Source organism: Raphanus sativus, chromosome 5 (assembly GCF_000801105.2).
Source record: "Raphanus sativus cultivar WK10039 chromosome 5, ASM80110v3, whole genome shotgun sequence".
Classification (NCBI taxonomy): Eukaryota; Viridiplantae; Streptophyta; class Magnoliopsida; order Brassicales; family Brassicaceae; genus Raphanus; species Raphanus sativus.
Genome location: NC_079515.1, coordinates 39,499,115 through 39,518,308, shown reverse-complemented (window position 1 = coordinate 39,518,308; position 19,194 = coordinate 39,499,115). Strand labels below are relative to the sequence as shown.

The 19,194-nt window shown below is 38.1% G+C and overlaps 9 protein-coding genes and 1 non-coding gene across 15 annotated transcripts; 4 read left to right on the top strand and 6 right to left on the bottom strand.

Moving 5' to 3' along the window:
* Positions 1-644: 644 nt before the first annotated feature.
* On the bottom strand, positions 645-2,560 carry LOC108863140 (late embryogenesis abundant protein At5g17165-like). Its single transcript, XM_018637463.2, has 2 exons — positions 2,360-2,560; positions 645-1,018 (listed from the first exon to the last, which is right to left on the bottom strand). Exons 1-2 carry the CDS (start codon positions 2,461-2,463, stop codon positions 769-771), a joined length of 354 nt encoding a protein of 117 aa, XP_018492965.1. The 5' UTR covers positions 2,464-2,560; the 3' UTR covers positions 645-768.
* Positions 2,561-2,805: 245 nt separating this feature from the next.
* LOC108863139 (uncharacterized) lies at positions 2,806-3,418 on the top strand. Its single transcript, XM_018637462.2, has one exon. It carries the CDS (start codon positions 2,899-2,901, stop codon positions 3,289-3,291), a length of 393 nt encoding a protein of 130 aa, XP_018492964.2. The 5' UTR covers positions 2,806-2,898; the 3' UTR covers positions 3,292-3,418.
* A 139-nt stretch (positions 3,419-3,557) lies between these two features.
* LOC108860927 (protein OXIDATIVE STRESS 3 LIKE 3-like) lies at positions 3,558-5,523 on the top strand. Its single transcript, XM_018634767.2, has 2 exons — positions 3,558-4,809; positions 5,041-5,523. The coding sequence occupies exons 1-2, from the start codon at positions 4,652-4,654 to the stop codon at positions 5,339-5,341; spliced, it is 459 nt and encodes a 152-aa protein (XP_018490269.1). The 5' UTR covers positions 3,558-4,651; the 3' UTR covers positions 5,342-5,523.
* Positions 5,524-5,674: 151 nt separating this feature from the next.
* Positions 5,675-6,182, bottom strand: LOC108861180 (uncharacterized). The gene has a single exon (XM_018635006.2). It carries the CDS (start codon positions 6,071-6,073, stop codon positions 5,690-5,692), a length of 384 nt encoding a protein of 127 aa, XP_018490508.1. The 5' UTR covers positions 6,074-6,182; the 3' UTR covers positions 5,675-5,689.
* Positions 6,183-7,900: 1,718 nt separating this feature from the next.
* LOC108860571 (polcalcin Bra n 2) lies at positions 7,901-8,429 on the top strand. Its single transcript, XM_018634436.2, has one exon. The coding sequence runs from the start codon at positions 8,012-8,014 to the stop codon at positions 8,261-8,263; it is 252 nt and encodes an 83-aa protein (XP_018489938.1). The 5' UTR covers positions 7,901-8,011; the 3' UTR covers positions 8,264-8,429.
* Positions 8,430-8,498: 69 nt separating this feature from the next.
* TRNAE-CUC (transfer RNA glutamic acid (anticodon CUC)) lies at positions 8,499-8,571 on the top strand. The gene has a single exon. It is a non-coding gene; the product is annotated as a tRNA-Glu (tRNA).
* A 74-nt stretch (positions 8,572-8,645) lies between these two features.
* Positions 8,646-10,529, bottom strand: LOC108857099 (cytochrome P450 89A9). The gene is made up of 2 exons (XM_018631031.2): positions 9,292-10,529; positions 8,646-9,081 (listed from the first exon to the last, which is right to left on the bottom strand). Exons 1-2 carry the CDS (start codon positions 10,457-10,459, stop codon positions 8,738-8,740), a joined length of 1,512 nt encoding a protein of 503 aa, XP_018486533.1. The 5' UTR covers positions 10,460-10,529; the 3' UTR covers positions 8,646-8,737.
* Positions 10,530-11,467: 938 nt separating this feature from the next.
* Positions 11,468-13,071, bottom strand: LOC108857320 (peroxisome biogenesis protein 19-1). Of its 3 annotated transcripts, none has more exons than XM_057011265.1 (5): positions 12,886-13,071; positions 12,718-12,757; positions 12,157-12,448; positions 11,730-12,046; positions 11,468-11,634 (listed from the first exon to the last, which is right to left on the bottom strand). In XM_057011265.1, exons 1-5 carry the CDS (start codon positions 12,926-12,928, stop codon positions 11,589-11,591), a joined length of 738 nt encoding a protein of 245 aa, XP_056867245.1. In that variant the 5' UTR covers positions 12,929-13,071; the 3' UTR covers positions 11,468-11,588. The 3 variants fall into 3 exon arrangements, with proteins under 3 accessions (XP_056867245.1, XP_018486795.1, XP_018486796.1); XM_018631293.2 differs by having other exon boundaries at positions 12,157-12,460; positions 12,886-13,044; XM_018631294.2 differs by having other exon boundaries at positions 12,157-12,457; positions 12,886-13,043.
* A 159-nt stretch (positions 13,072-13,230) lies between these two features.
* On the bottom strand, positions 13,231-14,523 carry LOC108861409 (RING-H2 finger protein ATL51). The gene has a single exon (XM_018635265.2). It carries the CDS (start codon positions 14,424-14,426, stop codon positions 13,422-13,424), a length of 1,005 nt encoding a protein of 334 aa, XP_018490767.1. The 5' UTR covers positions 14,427-14,523; the 3' UTR covers positions 13,231-13,421.
* Positions 14,524-15,257: 734 nt separating this feature from the next.
* LOC108857227 (uncharacterized) lies at positions 15,258-18,794 on the bottom strand. Of its 4 annotated transcripts, none has more exons than XM_018631182.2 (19): positions 18,404-18,794; positions 18,193-18,280; positions 18,039-18,119; positions 17,907-17,966; positions 17,727-17,831; positions 17,554-17,664; positions 17,435-17,476; positions 17,240-17,341; positions 16,964-17,115; positions 16,752-16,885; positions 16,572-16,678; positions 16,453-16,495; positions 16,292-16,383; positions 16,172-16,220; positions 16,012-16,082; positions 15,809-15,928; positions 15,630-15,715; positions 15,498-15,543; positions 15,258-15,420 (listed from the first exon to the last, which is right to left on the bottom strand). In XM_018631182.2, exons 1-19 carry the CDS (start codon positions 18,454-18,456, stop codon positions 15,388-15,390), a joined length of 1,575 nt encoding a protein of 524 aa, XP_018486684.1. In that variant the 5' UTR covers positions 18,457-18,794; the 3' UTR covers positions 15,258-15,387. The 4 variants fall into 4 exon arrangements, with proteins under 4 accessions (XP_018486684.1, XP_018486685.1, XP_018486686.1 ...); XM_018631183.2 differs by having other exon boundaries at positions 17,240-17,338; positions 18,404-18,793; XM_018631184.2 differs by having other exon boundaries at positions 18,039-18,116; positions 18,404-18,793.
* Between the last annotated feature and the right edge of the window lie 400 nt (positions 18,795-19,194).

Genomic DNA, 19,194 nt, shown 5'->3' with positions numbered 1-19,194 from the left:
AATGGTAAATGTATATGCCTCACCTTCACCAGAGAAGTTCTTCTTATGCTCAATGCCATACCTTTTAGGTTTCTGACTCAATAGCTTCAAACAGAGAGAGAGAAACATTGAATTTTCTTTCAAGTTACGTATTAACTTATTGATTATAGCATATTTGAAATCGGTTGTATTTATTAACTCATCTCCAGTACTCGACCCATCTGTGTCTACCTGTTAGCAAGTGATTCCATGTTTCAGTGTAAAGGCATATTAACTGAACATTCTACTTGCTTTTTCCTTTACTTCTCTCACTCGGAGTCTGCTACCCTTGGTTCGATTTCAATGTCGAAACCTACTTGCTAAAACGTTCCGTTTCGATTTGTTGGGCTTGATGTTTTTACATGATTCAACTAGATTGATAGTTTCGTGGGCCAGTGGCTCGCCATGGCTTATGGCCTGCTTTGATAAATGTGAATAAACTGAAATCTTTTCAAATATATATCATAATTCACCATTCATATCAAACTTTATAATTCGTATGAATCTTCTCCCACAACATCATGCTATCATTTTTATATCTAAATTGATTAGGACTTTATATAGGGAGTATAATAGTATTTACTTATCCGTGTTTCCCAAAAACCGGTTGGTTAGTTTCAGCTCACTTTGGTTTTGGTTTAATTTAGTTTTCCAGGACGTTGCTTGAGATACAGTTTGTCTACTTCGAGATTTATTACAACATTACACATCAGAAAGTACAACAAACAGAAAGAGAGAAGAGAGATAGACTTAAACATGGTGAGTCTTGTCCGAGTCCTCGAGACTTGTGGGACGAAACCAAGCAGTCTCTTCTAGCACCGCCGAGTCTTGGCGAGCAGCCTCAGCTGCTGGGCTGTGCTCAGTTGTGGAAGGGCCAAAGACTCCGGTTTGAGGATGAGGAGACCAATATTTATCAGAATCTGGCTTTATGACATCATCAGGAACTGCACTTGCCTGCAATTCGTCCTCCACGTTCTTGTCATACCCCGAGGAGTAACTTCTGTTACAATAAAATTTCATATTTAAATTTATTATTTGATTGAAACAAAAGTATAATATTTAAACGAACTTTGTTTCTAACGAAATTAGTCGCACCACAACTTGGATATATATGTAAATAAAGTTTTGTTTCCTCAGTACTATTTTTGTAGTACAATAATGTTCAGTACTATTATCCTAGTGGGTGGGAGATTGTTGCTGGGTAGGTGAGGCATTGCCACCACAAAAATACACACAACAAGCAAAAAAGAAATGAATTCTTCTTATAAAGACGGGTCCATTTCATAAATTTGTTTTCTTTGGTCTTTGTATATCATTAAAGATAGAAAGTAATGTCAGAATATGTCATGGTCAGACATCTTCAAAGCTGTTGGTCCAATTCTTATCTTATCGTAATCTCACGATGTTAAAGTAACCAGCCACGTCGCGACTGTCCCAAAAATTATAACTAAGACTATGCTTTGAAATTGAATTTAAGAAAAAATGGAAAATTGCGGACAGAAAGAAATATAAAGAATCAAAGATGGAAAGTCATTAGGCTACAGTTAGAGTTATCTAACTTTTGTTTCAGTCAAGTGAAGGATTCAAAAAGTGGTGGTAAAATTCAAAAGGTTATAGAAGTCATGTGTCAGACGCTGAATCAGGATACATGCTTTGGTATTATCCGTTTAAGCCAAAAGGCATATGCCATATTTATCATGCACTGTACACTTGTACATTGCTTATGCTTTCTGTACGATTCTTTGTAGAAAAAGGTATAAAGATCTCTTTTCAAAAAGTTTGAAGGTTTTATACACTTGGACCAAAATCACATGATTCTTTTTCAGATCCATTTCGTGAAAACTAAGCAAATATGGTACTTAGAAAGAGAAAAAAGAGAAGGGTTCAAATATATGACAATGAAAATTATAAAATAAAAAAATTATTATATGACTGATCTGAATCCTTAGCAAATTCAGATATACTAAACTATCTGGATCTAGGATTACTGGAACAGTATCTTGAAGTTAACGAAGTTGAAGAGTGAAATATATAGACCAACGAATCAATTATAATAAACACAGAGAATTAGTCAAACACCAAACCTCTAATTTTTTTTTGCACGATCCTTCACCAGACCTCTGTTCTAATATGCTTGACGATTAAAAAAAAATAACTAGAATGTTTATATTAGTTTCACCAAAATCAAAATTTTATACTAATACACTGTTGAGAAAATGTAGTATTTTCTCATTTTCTGTCAGTAATGTTTATACATCTTTTAACTAATATGCAAGAAGAAACATCAAATAATATGCAAGAAGAAAAGTTTTCAAAGAGAGAGAAATAGAATGGTTGATACCTTGAAGTGATGGGAGCAGACGCGATGGCGCGTGGGACGACGGCGTCAACGAGGTGCTTCCTAAAGCCGGTGATCAATTGAAAGCTCTTTGATCTGGTTGCCATACAACTCAGTTTTTCCAAATCTTAGATGAGAACTTGTCCCTTTTGTGTGTGTCTGTGATAGTTAGTATGATGACTTAACACGGTTTAGTATTCTCTACGTATATAAATGGCTCTGAAAAGAGGATTAGGAGACAAAGCCCAGTCTGATCCGCGTGTCTCACCTACCAAACGTCGCCGTTTCAACTTCTCCTGACGCCGTTACTTGACAGATGGACGGTGGATGAATAAAGGCCTTCTCGGGCTTTAAAGAAACGGGCTATATTATCTTCAAAAAATTTGTAACTATTGGGCTGACATTAATCTTGGCCCATTTAAAGTCTTTCACATCTTATGAACAACGTGCACACGTGTTCTAAGTTCCTTAACCTCTCCCTCTCTGAAAATTCAAGCTGCGAAGAAGAGATTCAGATCTAACCTTTTGATCGATCAGTGAGAATGGCTCTCGAATGGGTTGTGCTAGGTTACGCCGCGGCGGCCGAAGCGATCATGGTGATCCTTCTGACGATGCCGGGGCTCGACGGACTCCGCAAGGGATTGGTCGCCGTCACGCGTAACCTCCTGAAACCGTTTCTGTCGATAGTCCCGTTCTGCCTCTTCCTGTTGATGGACATCTACTGGAAGTACGAGACGATGCCATCGTGCGACGGAGATTCCTGCACGCCGTCGGAGCACCTCCGTCACCAGAAATCGATGATGAAATCCCAGCGAAACGCGCTTCTCATCGCGGCGGCGCTCGTGTTCTACTGGATCCTCTTCTCTGTTACCAGTCTGGTTGTTAAGATCGAGCAGCTTAACCAGCGGATCGAGAGGCTCAACAACAAGGATTAATCGTCCTTCCTTCGAGTCTCTTTTTACTGTTTCTCTGTTTGAAACTGTTTACTGTTTGTTTTTTACTGATTAAAATTGAATTTTGATTTAACTCAGAATCTTCTATGCAAGACAAGCATTGATGACACATGAGTGATTCATTGATCCTATGTTACACTCTAGTCACTTTCATGCTAATTCTGTATAGGAAATAGAACACTTGGGATGCAGTTTTGGTAAAATCAGAGGATAGAACCTTCTTTTATTTGGTTTTGTTCTATGTGATTAACAGATACTTGATTAGATTATGAATCTTAGATTGGCCATTACTGAACAGTCGACATTCTTTACAAGATGATGGAATGGTGTAGAATAGACGAACCTTGACTGTTTTTGATAGATTTTAGGAATAACGTATATTGTGTATTGAACATCTTACGATTCATGTCCATTTCTTTTCTCTGTCCAAAAAAATAGAAAAGAAGATCTTAGGGAGAGTAACTTAACACATAACCATACTAGACCTGAGCAGGAATGCATATCTTATGTTTTAAAGATTTCATCAAACAGTTTTATCTTTTTGTGTTAGTGTTTATAACTTGAGAAGATGATTTGTGTAACATTAGCATAATGTTGTAGCATATATTTCTTATAAATAAACCGCTACAGGTGTGGTATTGCATATGTTAATTGACACACTTTATTTTATGTTTACTGCATTGCATTCTTAGTTGACTTCAGTTGATTCGATTCGCGTAGCTCATAATTTCATTATGTTTTTATATTTGGTTTGTAAATTGATCATGTGCTACGGGGCCGGTCTACGATCCATTTATAAATACCCAAAATAAAGTTTGTTTAATCTCAGTCATGGCCAAAAGTCTCTGAATCTGTTCAACGTAGTTCGGCACGTATCTCTAGGTTCATCACACTGAGATTCAGTGACCTCGTTGTTCGTGTCATCTGCTTTCACCGACCACGTTCATGCATCCAGTCTCCCCTCCATTTCTCAGTTCTTTCCATCTGTCACTATCGTCCACAACCATTCCACAAATATCATATCCCGACCAGAAAACTATTATATAACGACCGCCAAACCAGAACCCATGTTCATGGGCGTGATCATGTTACTTGAGAAACAGATTTCACAAGATAATGTTTTAATTAATTAGAACATTTCAGATAAAATATGCATTTATTAAACATATCAGACCAAAAATCTACCAATAATTAGAGTATGCTTAAGTTTATTAATTAATTTTAATTACGGCCTGACTACATATGTACAAGTTAATCATAATAATAATAAATTGTTTGTATAAAAAGCCACGGTTTCTGTTATCAAGTTTTCGATAAATTAGAAGCGGCTTTGAAGAAAAACATGCACTATCAAGAACAGATGGAGTCTCTTATCTTAGGTGAAGAACGCAGACGCGGAAATTGCGTTAGGGATGCAGACGCAGATGAAGGTTTTATAACTCCATCTTCTTTTCCAAACTCTCCTGACGATTTGGACCGTCGTGGTTCATCTTCTTTAAGGTAAGGTAGGGGCTTTTTTTGGTGTTCAAAAAAAAAAAGAGGTAGGGGCTTTTATTAGAAATTTAATAGTTTAGGGGTATAATACGAAACGTTTTATTTTCAGGGGGATTCAGTACTTATAATACTTGTGATTACCTGATATATGAAAATTATATTTTGATCTTGTTCTGAACTTTTTGTTTATTTTGAAATTTATCGCATATTTTAATGTTTTTGAAATTTTAACAACAGGAGAGGGCTGTCCAAACATTACAAAGGTAAATCACAGTCATTCACTTCGTTGTCGGAAGCGCTTACCGTAGAGGATCTCGCGAAGCCCGAGAATCCTTTCAACGCAAAGCTGAAGCAGCGACGGGAGAACCCTCACTGCCGACGGTTCTCCGGATGTGGCGGCGCATCAGAGCGAAACTTTGGCGGCCACGACGATTTCCTCACCCGAGATGACAGGCCGCCGCGACTTTCTGGTAACAGACCGCCTAGAGCCCAGACGCTCTCGGCTGCTCATTTATCGTCTTTGGTTACTCGAAGCTAAACCAAAACTTTTTTTAGATTATTCTCTCTAAAGGAACTAGGTTTCGTTTGGGACGATGTTTCTTGTAGCTTACGTTGTCTAAGTTGTATGTGAATGTATACATTATAAGTATTTTCATATTTTGACTCTTTTGATCGTATTGTAATTTTCTCTTTATTTTAGATTAGTTGCCTACACTAATCGTATCTTTTATAAACTGTTTAAGAAAAAGAACATCAATGTTTTATAATAAAAATGTAATCCAAAACATGAAATCATAGAAATAAACTAAAAACAAAACTATAAGTCCAAAATTTAACCCTCCATACACCAAAAAGTCAAAAAAATTATTCATGAACAGAGTTTGCATTAACTATTGATGTAAGAGCAAAACTGCTGGACGGAACTAGTAAATAAAGCATCGCTGAACTGTTTAAAAACAGCTTGTGTACAGTCTTCATCAACCTCAACAATGGCCTTGCAACACTCCGGTCCTATAGTAATCTGACGGTTGGAGAATGAACCAAATATCTCGGCCATGCAGGCCTCGCCGTCTCCTAGATCAGGGAAACACCTCCTAGCTAGCTCGCTGTTATTATCTCTAGCGATAATTCCACCAACTATAGAAGGGAGTGAAAATGGAAGAGAGAATGGAATCGGAAAGGGAAAGGGGAATAAGGAGAATGATGTTATGGTTTGAGGTGCAAGAGAGGATGAGAGAAGAAGAACGACTATGAGAGAAACTGATTTCATGATGATGATGATAATGATAATGCAAATATCAGTATGATGTATCAAACAAAATGCGAGAGGGGGTGGTTTTGATGATTGGATCTTGGTAAAGCCTTAAGATAGTTTTTAGGGTTCTGTATTTATAAGTGAGAAAAGAAATAAAAAAAATCTTAGATATGAAGATCTTTTTGTTGCACTAAAATATGAAAGAGATCTTTAAGTTGCATTATTACAGCGTTTTTAGAAATCATGCAGCAACAGAACTGTATGAATTTTACTCCAACGTTCACTTATTGCATGTCTTCAAATATCATGTAAAAAATTCAGATTATTAATCTACTAAAAAAAAGAAAGAGATCTTTCGGGTGCATTATTCTACCGTTTTTAGAAAACATCCACCAACAAAACTATATGAATTTTACTCCAACGTTTACCTATCGCATGCCTTCAAATATCATGTAAAAACTTAGATTATTGATCTATTTATTATGAGTTTATGACCATAGTCCATTGTGATGTACCCTTAGAGAGTAAGAGAAACACTTATTTATATCCCATTTGCATTAAAGTTTGAATTTGGCTATCAATTCAAATGGGCCTTGAAGCAACAATACCCTTGTATGGTGGAAACGTCGTGGCATTAGAGTCAGAAGTTCTCAACAGATTATCAAACCAAAAGTACGGTTTCTGGAAATTGTTTTGCATGATGATGGGACCTAAAAATAGGTATATGAAAAACTTTGGGGTCGCTTCACCAGATGTATATGTTTTTGGGTCGAGTACCAAAGACCAAAACGAGTTTGGACTCGGAATACCGGGCCAGTCCATCACAATGAAAATACTAATAATTATCCTTTATAAAATTTGAAGACTCATTCTTTTCTTCTTCTTTTTTGGTTAATTTGAAGACTCATTCAAAACCGAAGACCCTCACCTTTTGCATTTTTATGATCTGGTCTTCACCAAATGCATATAAGTGATGTAAATATATGACGCTGCGTCGTTGCATTATACTATAAATATGCATGTGTTTATGATATTCTTCATTGTTAATTTTCCAGGTCATTGTTAATTTTCCAAGTATTGAAATTAAAAGGCGTTTTCTATTAAAGTCATCATATTGATCATGTTGAACCCCAAACCTCTAGTTATGGTCTTCTCCATGTTCCTCGTCTTACAGTGTCTCACTTATCAAGCCAACTCCGGTTCACCCCTCGAAAACACCGAAACACCGGTTCAAGAATCTTGCGTTAGCTCTTGTGCTCAGCCACCACCACCGAAGAAGGTTTACTGCAGAAGGTCTTCATCACCGCCGCCTCCGTCTAAATACATGTATATAACTGGTGTACCAGGGGAACTGTACCGGACCGAACCTGATCAGTGGGGCTACTATTCTAGTGCAAACAAGAATACGATTAAGTCTCTTCTAGTTATAGTAATTGTGGGGTGGTTTGGTGCTATTATAAATGTGTGATAAAAATGCTATTAAGGGTGTCAAAGTCCGAACTAAATGAAATGTGCTATTCATATCATACTATTACAATGTATGTTCGAGTTATGGATTATATACACTAGTGTCTAAAGCTTTGGGTGTTTGGATGTTAATAAAAATGAATTTGGTGCTGCTGACTTTTGCTAAATTGACGACATTAGAACCACTATCAAATTAACAAGTCATATAAAATATGTTTACCAGATAATATTATCCTTATTTCATAAAAACAAACCCTATGTAGTATGTATAACATCAAATTAAAGGACGCTTAGTAATATAAACTGATAGAAAAAGGTGACCGTTAATGTAAGACCGAGTCACATTCTAATTTTGGTAACATCAGTTTCTCCTTAGATTGGCCTAATTTAAAGCATAGCCTCAGCTTCTTACGCTCAAGTCTCGTTATATAACTCATTACGATCATCTCCTTCCTCCGATACCAAAAGAACACAAACCTATAAACAATGGCTGACGCAACAGAAAGAGCTGAGCACGACCGTGTTTTCAAGAAATTTGATGCTAACGGAGATGGAAAAATATCTGCCTCCGAGCTTGGAGATGCTCTCAAGAACCTTGGCTCGGTCACACACGACGACATTAAGCGTATGATGGCCGAGATTGATACGGATGGTGATGGATACATATCGTATCAAGAATTTTCTGATTTCGCAAGTGCCAACCGTGGTCTCATGAAAGATGTGGCCAAGATTTTCTAAACGATATTATCAAATTTTATTTGAGAGATAATCATGTTTAATTTGTTTTCTTAATGACAATCATCTGATTAAGTATGTTTTTGTTATGTTTTTCTTTCATGTAATGGATTGTAATGATATAATTGAAAATTCTCGATTCTTTAAACGGTAAAAAGATTTGGTTCTAGACGATAGTAGTTTGTTTCACTGGTTTAGATTACGTTTTTATACTGTATCAAACAACATGTTCAACAAATCCGTCGTAGTCTAGCTGGTTAGGATACTCGGCTCTCACCCGAGAGACCCGGGTTCGAGTCCCGGCGACGGAGAAGTTTTTGAATTTTTATTTTACGTTCTAACATTTCAAGTCAATGAAGTCTTGTTAAGATTATACTCGCATGAATTGTGGTAAGGGTGATAATATAGTTTTTAGTAATACTTACATAATATGTGAACGAGACAAATTATATATTTTACATTCAAACCAAAGTAACATCACTTTCTCCTTGGATACATATTTGCCTTGAAAGGGGTTTTCATGACCATTGTGATGAACTGTTGCTTCTCAGACATATCAACCTCTTCACCTTCCACACATTTCCACTCAAACTTCCAAACCAAATTAGCGACATAGTATTCAAGGTGAAGCAGCGAAAGGCCGTAACCGGGACACATCCTTCGTCCCGCTCCAAACGGCATCATCTTGATCTCACGAGTACCGGTCATATCAAACCCATGCGCTTCCCCGTTCTCTAAAAATCGTTCAGGCTTGAACGTCAAAGGATCCTCCCATACCTTCGGGTCACGTCCCATTTCTCCTACCATGAAGTTTATAGTACCTAATAATCCCAACACAAATCAGATAACAACGATGATACAAAGAGCCTCTGAATTTTTTTTTTGAGTTAATATACATTGATATAACTCCTAAATTTATTTTATAAGAAAATATCGATAGTTCTTACTAAATTGCATTTGGCCTACCTATAGTGATAAGATTTGAAACATAGTTACTATACTAGTCCTACACATAAATAACGGTAAGTTACCTTGGCGGGGAACGAGGAAACCGCCCAAAACGGTGTCGTTAGTGACCTTATGGTAAGACAAGTAATGACCAGGAGGGTGTCTTCTCAAACTCTCCAAGATCACAGCTCTGAGATAACTCAGCTTCCCTAAATCCTCCTCTCTGATCTCCTCTCCTTCTTCTAAAACACTCTTCATCTCCTCGTACACCTTCCTCTGTATCTCCGGATACTTCACCATGACCGCCATGATCCACTGCATCGCCGTCGCAGTGGGGTCCGTCGCCGCGTTCAGAAACTCCGAGCAGAGGCTCACGATCTCCGACTCACTCAGCTTCCTCTTCTTCCCTTCGTCTTCCTCCGTCGGAATCTCGAGATTCAGCAGCGTGTCGACGTAGCAGAGAACATCTCCGGTTGTTTCTTTCCCCCTGGAGTTCACGAATTTGAGCAACACGCTCTCCTGAGACTTACGGAGTTCTAAAAACTCTCTCCACTTTCGCCGGAGCAAGAGCTTGGTGACGGTTGGGAAGATGTTGAGGACGCTGAACTTGGTGTAGCTTATGAGCATCTGGTACTGAGCCTCTTCGATCTCTCTGATCTCTTCTCTCTTCAGCTTCTCCCCGAAACACATCAGAGCCAGCAGACAGAACATAGCGTGTCGGAGATGATCCAAGGCGTCGGAGACAAAGCCTTTCTCTTTCTGCTCCGTTTCGAACAGATCGACGAGAATCTCAAGAGCCCATTTCCTCGACGGCCCATGGGCCTTGACGCGGGCCGGCTGGAGGATTTCGGAGGTGAGGTTCCGGCGGAGGGTTCGCCAGAGAGAGCCGTAGACGGAGGAGTGTATGTCGTGCTGGTTGCTCGTTATGACTCTTGTCGTGGGGAGAGCGAGAGGACGGTCGGAGAAAACGGCGCCGTTCTGGACGAGAGCTTCGTGGGCGAGTTTTCTGTCGGTGACCCATATGGAAGGTTTTGAGCCTACGTGGAGTGTTATGATTGGTCCGTGGCGTGAGGCTAAGTCGCGGAGAACGCCTTGGAAGTCGGAGAAGCTGTTTTTCTTGAGCCAGATGATGTTTCCGATCACAGGGAAACTAGGTGGGCCTGGTGGGAGTTTGTGGGGAGGTGAGAAGAATATGAGTTTGATGAAGATGAGAGAGATGGTGGTGAGGAAGATGATTGTGATGATCTCCATTGTTGCTTGCTTTCAAAGTGAACCTAAAAGAAGGTAAAGAGTTACTACTTATATAACGTATAAAGAAAAATTTATGAAACTAAATAACCATAGAGATTCGGTAAAAGATGTGTTATTTTCTGTGGCTGAGATTGTAGTCAAGTAGTCCTATGTTTCTTTAATGGGCCATCTTCATTTGAATTCATGTGTAATAATCACTATCGAACAGGTGTCTAGTCATTTCATCCTTGTTTACATTTTCTTGATTGTTGATTAAAATGATCGCATGACTTTTTGAAGTAGATATTTCTCTCAACTGTCCACGCAATATGTGGTCACTTCATTTAATAGAGTGGGATCATCGGAAAAGGAACACTCAGACATGCAGATATAACCAACAAAAGAGTTTGCATAATGGCTAAATTTTTGTCCATTAACGTTTTAGTTAAATGAAGATATATGCGGATAACAACAACAAAACTAGCCGAATAGAAGTGGAAGGAACTTTGACAAGTGACTAAGTGAGGAACGGTAAGTAACGTGTACGCTTCTGCTTCTTTTTTCTTGTCCGTTGCATTTGCGTGTAACAATTTCAGTTACTTTGGAAGTTTGTACCTTAAGTGTCTTCATGCAATTATTTGGCATGCATTTTCATTCTTATCAATTTACAATCGTTGATAACAATGTTTCAAGTTCCGGTTTAGAAAGGCCAACCCTAAACAAGTCTACTCACGACTAAAAGGTTGTGTTCTTGATCACATGAAAAGAATGCAACCACACTAATTATCCTTTTATCGGTCCACACCAGTTATTATGGTGACGATAACTAGTTGGTCGCTAGAAACTAGAAACATACAAGAGAGGCACGTGATATGTTATTCCTTGTTGGTCTCTAAAAGGATCTTGAGAGCACTCGTTGTGTCCACTTCCAATGGCTTAACACGTTTAAGTCTTCTACTGTTATGATATTTTCAACATTGGGTTTGACTAAGTAATGACCCTTTTGGAAGAGGTTTATGTGGTTGGCTCTTCTAAAAAAGGACACTCACATTTATTTGTATGGGTGAAAATGCAATCGTACATAAATCATATCTTTTGATCACACAGAGTTTCTTGAAGCTTTTTGGTTCCTTGACGTAAAGTGATTCCATCACATTATACAGCAATTTGGTGAAGACTCAAGCATCTCTGGAGATCTGTGGATTATAATAAACACATGAAACATTATTTTTTTTCTTAAGAAAAAAAGCAACTGAGAAAATGAGATATAAAGGAGGAGAGGGGGACTCACATTTGGCCTAGGCTTGCGAAATCAAACCCTGGATCCATCTCTTGAACAATATCATTAGGTGGTTGTCCGCACTCTTGCATCTTCTGCATGATCTCCATAATCTTAGTTGAATTGTTTGGTTCATCCTCGTAAACCGCATTGAGTTCTTTGATCAGTTTGTACTGTTGCGAATAGCGGTTATAGTCTTCTTTGCTTATACTGCCTTCGTTCTCTTCTAGCCATTTCGGATATCTTGCACCGATCTCCTTCATTGGTTCGTGGAGAATATCTTTCGACAGTAGCTGTTGCATCATCGTTTCCACTATTGATTCCAAGTCCTATGCAAAAACAAAAACAAGAGGAGATACAAAAGCAGAAACATTATCACCACAAACTAAAAGATTATTACTTTCAAGTTTTTCAGTTTCAGGGTGTTTTTTTGTTTTACCTGAGATCCAGCGAGACTCTCGAATTGCTTGAGAAAATCCTCAACCATAGCATCTTCATCACCAGAAGCTGACTGCTGCTGCTGCTTGGAAGAGATAGATTCCACAGTTTCTCTAGTTTGTTCCCTAAGCTTGTCGAGAGCTTCTGCGACATGATCCTGTTTCGAGACTTTCTGCTTTCCCTTGTTCTTGATTCTCATATCAGGTAACCCCATCCCAAGTCCTTGAACTCCACTCGGCAATGGAGACGGCTCTTCTTTCTTCTTCTTCTTCTCACTCCCCTCTTCGTCTTCACTATGGTTTCTACTACATCACATCCCCAACACAACAAATCAAACACAAGGGAAACCCCAAACATGTAAACAGAGCTATTCATAACCGAAACTAAGACGAAAGGTTGAGACTTTGGAGCTTAGAAACATATGAGAAAGACAAATTTCATGTCGAAGTAGTTAGATAAATGAATTCACTCAACCAAAGCATGTAAACAGAGCTATTAAGACATAAAAGGTCGAGACTTTGGAGTTTAGAAACAGAAAGAGTAATAAGATAAAAGGAGTAACCTTTGAGCAAGATTGAGATCTTTGAAGTCATCCAATGCACCTGAGACACAAAACCACACAGAGAATCAATACAGATCTCAAAGCAACAATCAGGAGAGATGGGCAGAGACATAATTGCATAGAATTCCAGGAAACGGCATATTGGTCGATGAATCACGAAAAACTTACTATCGAGAAGCTCGTCTAAGTCATCGGTGTGATTGCTCGCCATTTTCTTTCTTACAGCGTTTGGTCTCTGTGTGTGTGTAAGCAATTCGCAGATTGGGAACAGGAATCTCAGAAGATTGACAGATGAAGAAACCTTTTGGTTTTGCCTTGTTTAGAGTTAGACGGTGTGTGATGTCATTGATATGACGCTTCTTCAAGGTCTCGATCTAACGGCTGTAATCACTTTATAAATTAAATGTCTCGATCCAACGGATGCTATCACTTCTCACATTTTAATTGTTTTCCGACAGCTACCGAGTTAGGTTCTGAGGCCCATAAAGTGTTTTGCAACACGAATGCCTCAAGTTATCAAAGTGGGCTAGAGGCTATGATAAAAGCTCATCAAGCGTTTTACATAAAAGGGTAGAATGGTTTTACCGGTATAAGATTACCAACCGTATAAATTTGTCTAACTAACCAACACAGTAAAAGCCAATTCGCATTTTGACTTTTTATAACTAAAATTCAAATTTTCCTAATCGTAAATCTTCTTTTTATCAACTCGGTAAACGGTAATTCCTTGCTCTGCCGTAACTCCGCGCCAGAAAATTAGAAATTCCTCCAGCAGCTTGATTCGCCGCCGAAACTGACGGCGGAGGCGTCTTCTCTCCTTCCCCATCTTCTACACGCCGAGAGGTTCCTACTACACCCCCCGATTCTTCATCCTCTTCGATCTCCCGGAGTATATCCGCGATCAATACCACGTCACCTGAGTTCCGATTCACTTGATGCTCTCCGCCTCTAGTTCCCCGAAGTTCCGGTGGTTTCGGCGTCGATCCACCGTTCATGTTAGCAACAACAACCGTCTCATCCCGAGATCCGGTTTCCAGATCTAAGTTAACGACGACGGAATCGATCGAAACCGATTGAATCTCTGCAGACTCCGTGGCGATCGATTGATTGGATTCGACGGCGTTAGTGACGACGGTTACGCTGATCCCGGCGCGACAGAGAGGACAGTTAGAGTGAGATTTCAACCAAGTATCAATACAAGGCACGTGAAACGCGTGGCTGCATTTAGGTAGCAATCTCAATCTCTCCTCCTCCTCGAACTCGCTCAAGCACACAGCGCAATCCGAAGATTCCACGAATCCATCTCCCTTTCTGTATCTGTAAACCTCTATCGATTTAATCAGACTCTCATCGACTCCACCTCCGTTCGGATTCGAAGCTCCGTTGTTTCCCTGCCGCCAAGTGTCGGTGGTGACGGAGGAAGAGATGACAGCTCCTGAGGTTGTGGAGGAGCGGTGGCAGTGCTTGGAGATGAGTGTGTAGTATGTGACGAGGATGAAGGCGCTAGCGAGGATTCCGATGAGAGCGATGAGGAGAGGAGAGAAGTCGGAGGAGGAGGAGGAGGAGTCTTCGTCGTCGAGGAAGAAGGAGGGAGGAGGAGGGAAGATGATGTAACACCATTGAGGGCAGTAGACGCTGCATACTCCTTGTGAGCAGTCTCTGTATGAATCGTATTGATCCCATGGATTAGGGTTTCCTGTTGAACCCATTGATGGTGTTGGAGAAGAGGGAGAGAGATGGAGGAGGAGGAGGAGGAAGAAGAGCGGTGAAGTTAAATATCATTAAAGGGACAAATGATTAAATTAAGTGACCCATGTTTATGATAGCTTTATATGATGGTAATACTAAATTACTAATTTAGTTAATTAACTGAATATTCTTCTTATCAAATCTAGAAGAAATAACTAAAGGTGCATAATTTGCTTTATTTGTTTCTTCTTTAACTTTTTCTCTTATGCTTACATTTTTAGATCCTAATTGTTATATCTTTTTGTAAACAAACAATGCTTACCTTGAGAAATGGGTTTAGTGATTAAGCACTGATTACCTTATATCATACGGTCCTCTTTATATGCTAAAAGCAGTAAATGTTTGATTTTATTTATTTTGAGTAAACAAAACGTTAGTGTTTTACCAGAAAAAGAAGATAGGGTTAAGTCTTATTCAAGGCATATTAACTGACGGTTGGTGAAGTGTTGACGAAGGTGGAATACTCTGAACATGGGCCGCATGGATGACAAAGTTATCCACGTATCTATAGTTTTGTGGTCAGAAAAAATACAGTACAGTTATATCGTGTGTATACGAAAGTATCAACGTAGCATGTCGTAGTATAAAACACAATTACGTTTGCCTTATACATGAATCTTTGCAAACTGTTGCAGAACTATTCTATAAATATTATTCGTGGGACGAACTTGATTGATAAGAACTCTCCACCATTTGCCTTATACAAACTGTATATGAACTGAATGTCACCATCTGTTAAAAATTTTACAAATACTGTATGTTTTTTTTTACCTTAAGAAAAAGAAACAGAGAACTAAGCGACAAAAATAACATACGAAACAATAGTTTATAGCAATTATTGCTCAATAATTAAAAACATAAAATCACAAAATTGAAGGAATCGAGGATGGATCTGTTCTGTAGTCAGTAGTCACACTAACTTCAAACTCGTCCTTTTCTGCGTTCGTCCAGTGCCTGCCTCACGAGAACACAAGTTTATTATATTATATCATGACCAACATGAAATAAGATACTGATTCTCAAATACATACCTTGCTCTGAAGCATTCTCATCGTCAAGACTAGCGTGTCACGCATGCTGATACGCAAAAAAAAATCATAAACCTTTTGGAATTGAGGTTAAAAATGAAAAGCTAAAAAGAAAGAAATATGTTATTTACGTACCGAACGTTGAGAGTGCTAATAGGATGTGAAGATCCATCATAACTTATCAGAACAAACTGTGTCGACTCTCCACACGGTACTTTTATCTGCAATTTGTTTGCATGATACGTTGTTAACAACCAAAAAAAAGTTTTTAAGTCTGTTTAAATTTCAATGTGAAGAGATGTGTTTTTTTTTACCAGGAGCTCCTTTGAGTATTTCTCTGAGATCACCACAGCTTCACCGTTATTGGTTTTAATCTGGTAACTAGACCTCTTCAGAATAACAGTCGCAGGCTCCCAACTCTCTGTTGAATCCATCTATACAAAAAAAAAACAGAACTCAGTTATTAAATCCACAGCTTGAGTTAAAAAAATCCAAGACAGTGGATTCAAGCTTTTACCAGGAGCTGCACATTGAAGCTTGCTTGACCTCGAGATATATACGTGTCGATTTCTGTTTGCATCTCTGCATCTGTTACAAAAAGCAAAAACAAAAAAAAAACATTTTCAGCAATCACTACAGCAAAAACTGTGTCTGCTTCTTTCTGTTGAATACATTACCACATCTAATCTTGTTTTGATCATTAGCAAACAGCCTCACTAATTCACCCTGCACAATCAAAAATATAAAAATCTAAGACAACTGAATCAAAACACATACTATCAATATTGGTGTTTTACCTGACGGCCTTGATCATCCATTGGAATACACTCAACAGCAATCAGTTTGTCTACATCATCCGCGGTTACTATATACTCTGGATGTGTGGCTCCTGAATAGTTTTAAACACATAGTTCAGTCTCTGAGTAGCTGAGTAAGACAAATAAATCAAAATCTTTACCCTCAATGTATTGTCTTGTGCCATCTTCGAGATGCCTAACCCACTTTTATTCAAGAAGAAACAAACATTAACTCCTGATGTTTGTTTTCAAACACTCTTATTAAAAAAAAGACTTTTACCTGAAACATACAGAGAGTGGTTCCTCTCACTGGAAACCCGCAACCAAGAACTTTCTCTCCAGGTATTGCTTCTCCAATAATCTGAAATCCATCTATTCCAGGTCCATCTGTCTCCAAAAAAAAAAATCAGATTAAGATCTCTAACATGAGAAGAGTGTTAAAGAGTGTTGTTTCAGAAACCTTCATAAACATGAGAAGCGTATTCTTCATTCCTGTTAAAAGGATCAAACATGGAAGAACTCTCAGCTTTCTCTTCTCTCTCTCTGATCATTTCCTTCCCCGCCACACTACTCAGAGGATATCCAAAACTTTCCCTACAACAATAGAGATTATATATACTCTGGTTAGAAGCCGATGGAACAGGTTCTAAAAAGTGAGAAATGATACCATACCTTTTCGGCTGCTGTGATCCACCACCAATCTGATTATGAAACCTCAAAGATTCAGTGTCTTGAGTAAGGTTCTGATACGGGTTTCTAGTAACATTGTCCATTGGTGGCAATAGCTGTTCATTGATCTGGTAATCATTATTAGTACCATGATCCTGCAACAAAGGTTTTGGTATATGAAACAGAACACAAAGTAAGAAGATATCAAATGGTTTTAGGAAAAAGTCCTAAGAAACCATTGATCTGGTAATCATTATTAGTACCATGATCTGAGACTACCGTGGATCCATAAGAAGCTTGACCTTTCGAGATTCTGGGATCATGTTGGTTGTCTTTACTAGTAAACTCTGTTCCTGATGACATTTCCCTAATCCTATCCTGCTATTTTTTTAAAAAACTCGTCACGACAAGTTCAAAATAAACCCATTCCTGCAGATGGTCTAAAAGGAGAGATGCAGACAACAATACACTTACATTGCAAACTTTAATCTTCCATTGCAGCTGATCATGCAAGTGCTACATAGGAAGAAAAATTTACACATTAAGATGGTTCAGTGTAACAATCTGAAGAAAGAAGTAGTGAAAGAAACTACCTTTATACCGGTGGATATAGCAGTAGCATTAGCAACACGAGGCCAAACACCATACTCAGCTAATAAACCAAGTAAGGACGTCATGAAAATGTACCTCTCGTCTTCTGTAACCTGAAGATACAAAGTGAGTGAAGTAATAAAGAAAAAGAAGGCATTAATGAAGTTAGAGTTACCTTTAAATCATGTGCCAGCTTCAAGTTTTCTTCAAGATCACCTTTTCGACGAGCCAGTTCATTCAACGCCGATGTAACAGATTCGTTTTGCTTCTCATCAATAGCCTGAAGGAACAAGAACCAGATTTTAGTCAAAGATGAACACTTTCAATCACTTTTCAATAAAAAGAAAAGACAAACCACTCTGAGATCAGCACATTTTCTCTCTAACCCACACTTCTCATTCAGCAGCTGCATATCCTGTTAACCAAAGATGCAATTCACTTTCTCTGATTTGAAAGATTCATGATGTTATTATTATTAATAACATACCTTCAAACAAGCAGCAGCAATCTGTTCCTGGAGATTATGAATCTCTTCCTCCTGTGATCTCACTCTTGAGTAAAGTGCCTGCTTTTTTTTTTCAAAAAGCTCAATCAATAATAAAAGAGTTCTAAAAAAGTGAGATAAGAGAATGAATCAGTACCATTTCCTCAGGATCTTGAATTGACTTTGAATTATTATTATTCTCTTCTAGCTTCCTAGAAGCACTAGTTTCTTTCTCAGTCTCATGCCTAATATAATATTAGAGAGAGAGATACGATACATACACAGATCGAGATTAATCACTAAACAACTGGTTAATAATCAATCAAAAACGATTCTGTTTTTTTTTTAAGACAGAACAATACACATACCTTTTGGTTGGATCAGAACTTCGATCTTGTTTGAAGCTCGGATTCAAGGACATCGGATTTGGTGTTTTGCTTTTTTTCTCTCTATCTATATCTCAAGAACCCAACTATCATCAACTGCTAATTTTCATATCCACAAACAATTTTTTAAAAGCCCCTCAAACTAATCAATTTTTACACGATAACCCACGAACTACGGAAAATGGTTCATACAACCTCGCCCTGATTATATAAATCTATTTACACAAATTTAAAACACCGATAGGAAGCAATCCAAGCTGAGATTCTTTAGTTCCAACCTGGAAAAATTCTAGAATAACATGAATGATGATAGAAGAAAGTTTTATAGTAGTATACTAACTATAAAAAGTAGCTTTAGCTCAATTTTTTTTTTTTTAATAATTTGAAATGCTCATTCTATACTTTGTCTTATAAAGTGGGAAGAACATGACTTGAGAAACTTCTCATTCAATTCCAACAGAAAGTCTTTTAGTTGACTTTTAGTTTTCATTGGAGACATGGGTCTGAAAATCTGTTGCGTCAATTCCATGGAAAAGTCTATACTTGACTTTGATTCATAACTATACCACCTAACCATTTCTGAAACCATGGAAACTGCACGACGTGCTGGTTAGAAAAAAAGAGAAGGAAATTAGCACAAAAAAGATAACTTCAAAATGAAATATCCCTAATTTATTGTATTTTTAGAAGTTTTTCCCTAAAGAAGAAAGTACATTGGAACATGACTAGAATACTAATATATCAAAATTGGAATATAATTAGTATAGTACAAC

Bases quoted from the DNA above. Each gene is read 5' to 3' on its own strand.
- LOC108863140 (XM_018637463.2), bottom strand. From the start codon at position 2,463: ATGGCAACCAGATCAAAGAGCTTTCAATTGATCACCGGCTTTAGGAAG. The intron at 1,019-2,359 runs GTATCAACCATT...TTATTGTAACAG, and splicing joins TCTGCTCCCATCACTTCAAG to AAGTTACTCCTCGGGGTATG.
- LOC108860927 (XM_018634767.2), top strand. From the start codon at position 4,652: ATGCACTATCAAGAACAGATGGAGTCTCTTATCTTAGGTGAAGAACGC. The intron at 4,810-5,040 runs GTAAGGTAGGGG...TTTTAACAACAG, and splicing joins CGTGGTTCATCTTCTTTAAG to GAGAGGGCTGTCCAAACATT.
- LOC108857227 (XM_018631182.2), bottom strand. From the start codon at position 18,456: ATGTCCTTGAATCCGAGCTTCAAACAAGATCGAAGTTCTGATCCAACC. The intron at 17,832-17,906 runs GTTTGTCTTTTC...TTGTTCCTTCAG, and splicing joins AATGTGCTGATCTCAGAGTG to GCTATTGATGAGAAGCAAAA. The intron at 16,083-16,171 runs GTAATGTATTCA...TTTTTGTAACAG, and splicing joins TCAAAACAAGATTAGATGTG to ATGCAGAGATGCAAACAGAA.
- LOC108857320 (XM_018631293.2), bottom strand. From the start codon at position 12,928: ATGGCGAGCAATCACACCGATGACTTAGACGAGCTTCTCGATA. The intron at 12,758-12,885 runs GTAAGTTTTTCG...TTTGTGTCTCAG, and splicing joins CTTAGACGAGCTTCTCGATA to GTGCATTGGATGACTTCAAA. The intron at 12,047-12,156 runs GTAAAACAAAAA...GTTTTTGCATAG, and splicing joins AGAGTCTCGCTGGATCTCAG to GACTTGGAATCAATAGTGGA.
- LOC108860571 (XM_018634436.2), top strand. From the start codon at position 8,012: ATGGCTGACGCAACAGAAAGAGCTGAGCACGACCGTGTTTTCAAGAAA.
- LOC108861180 (XM_018635006.2), bottom strand. From the start codon at position 6,073: ATGAAATCAGTTTCTCTCATAGTCGTTCTTCTTCTCTCATCCTCTCTT.
- LOC108861409 (XM_018635265.2), bottom strand. From the start codon at position 14,426: ATGGGTTCAACAGGAAACCCTAATCCATGGGATCAATACGATTCATAC.
- LOC108863139 (XM_018637462.2), top strand. From the start codon at position 2,899: ATGGCTCTCGAATGGGTTGTGCTAGGTTACGCCGCGGCGGCCGAAGCG.
- LOC108857099 (XM_018631031.2), bottom strand. From the start codon at position 10,459: ATGGAGATCATCACAATCATCTTCCTCACCACCATCTCTCTCATCTTC. The intron at 9,082-9,291 runs GTAACTTACCGT...TGGGATTATTAG, and splicing joins TTTCCTCGTTCCCCGCCAAG to GTACTATAAACTTCATGGTA.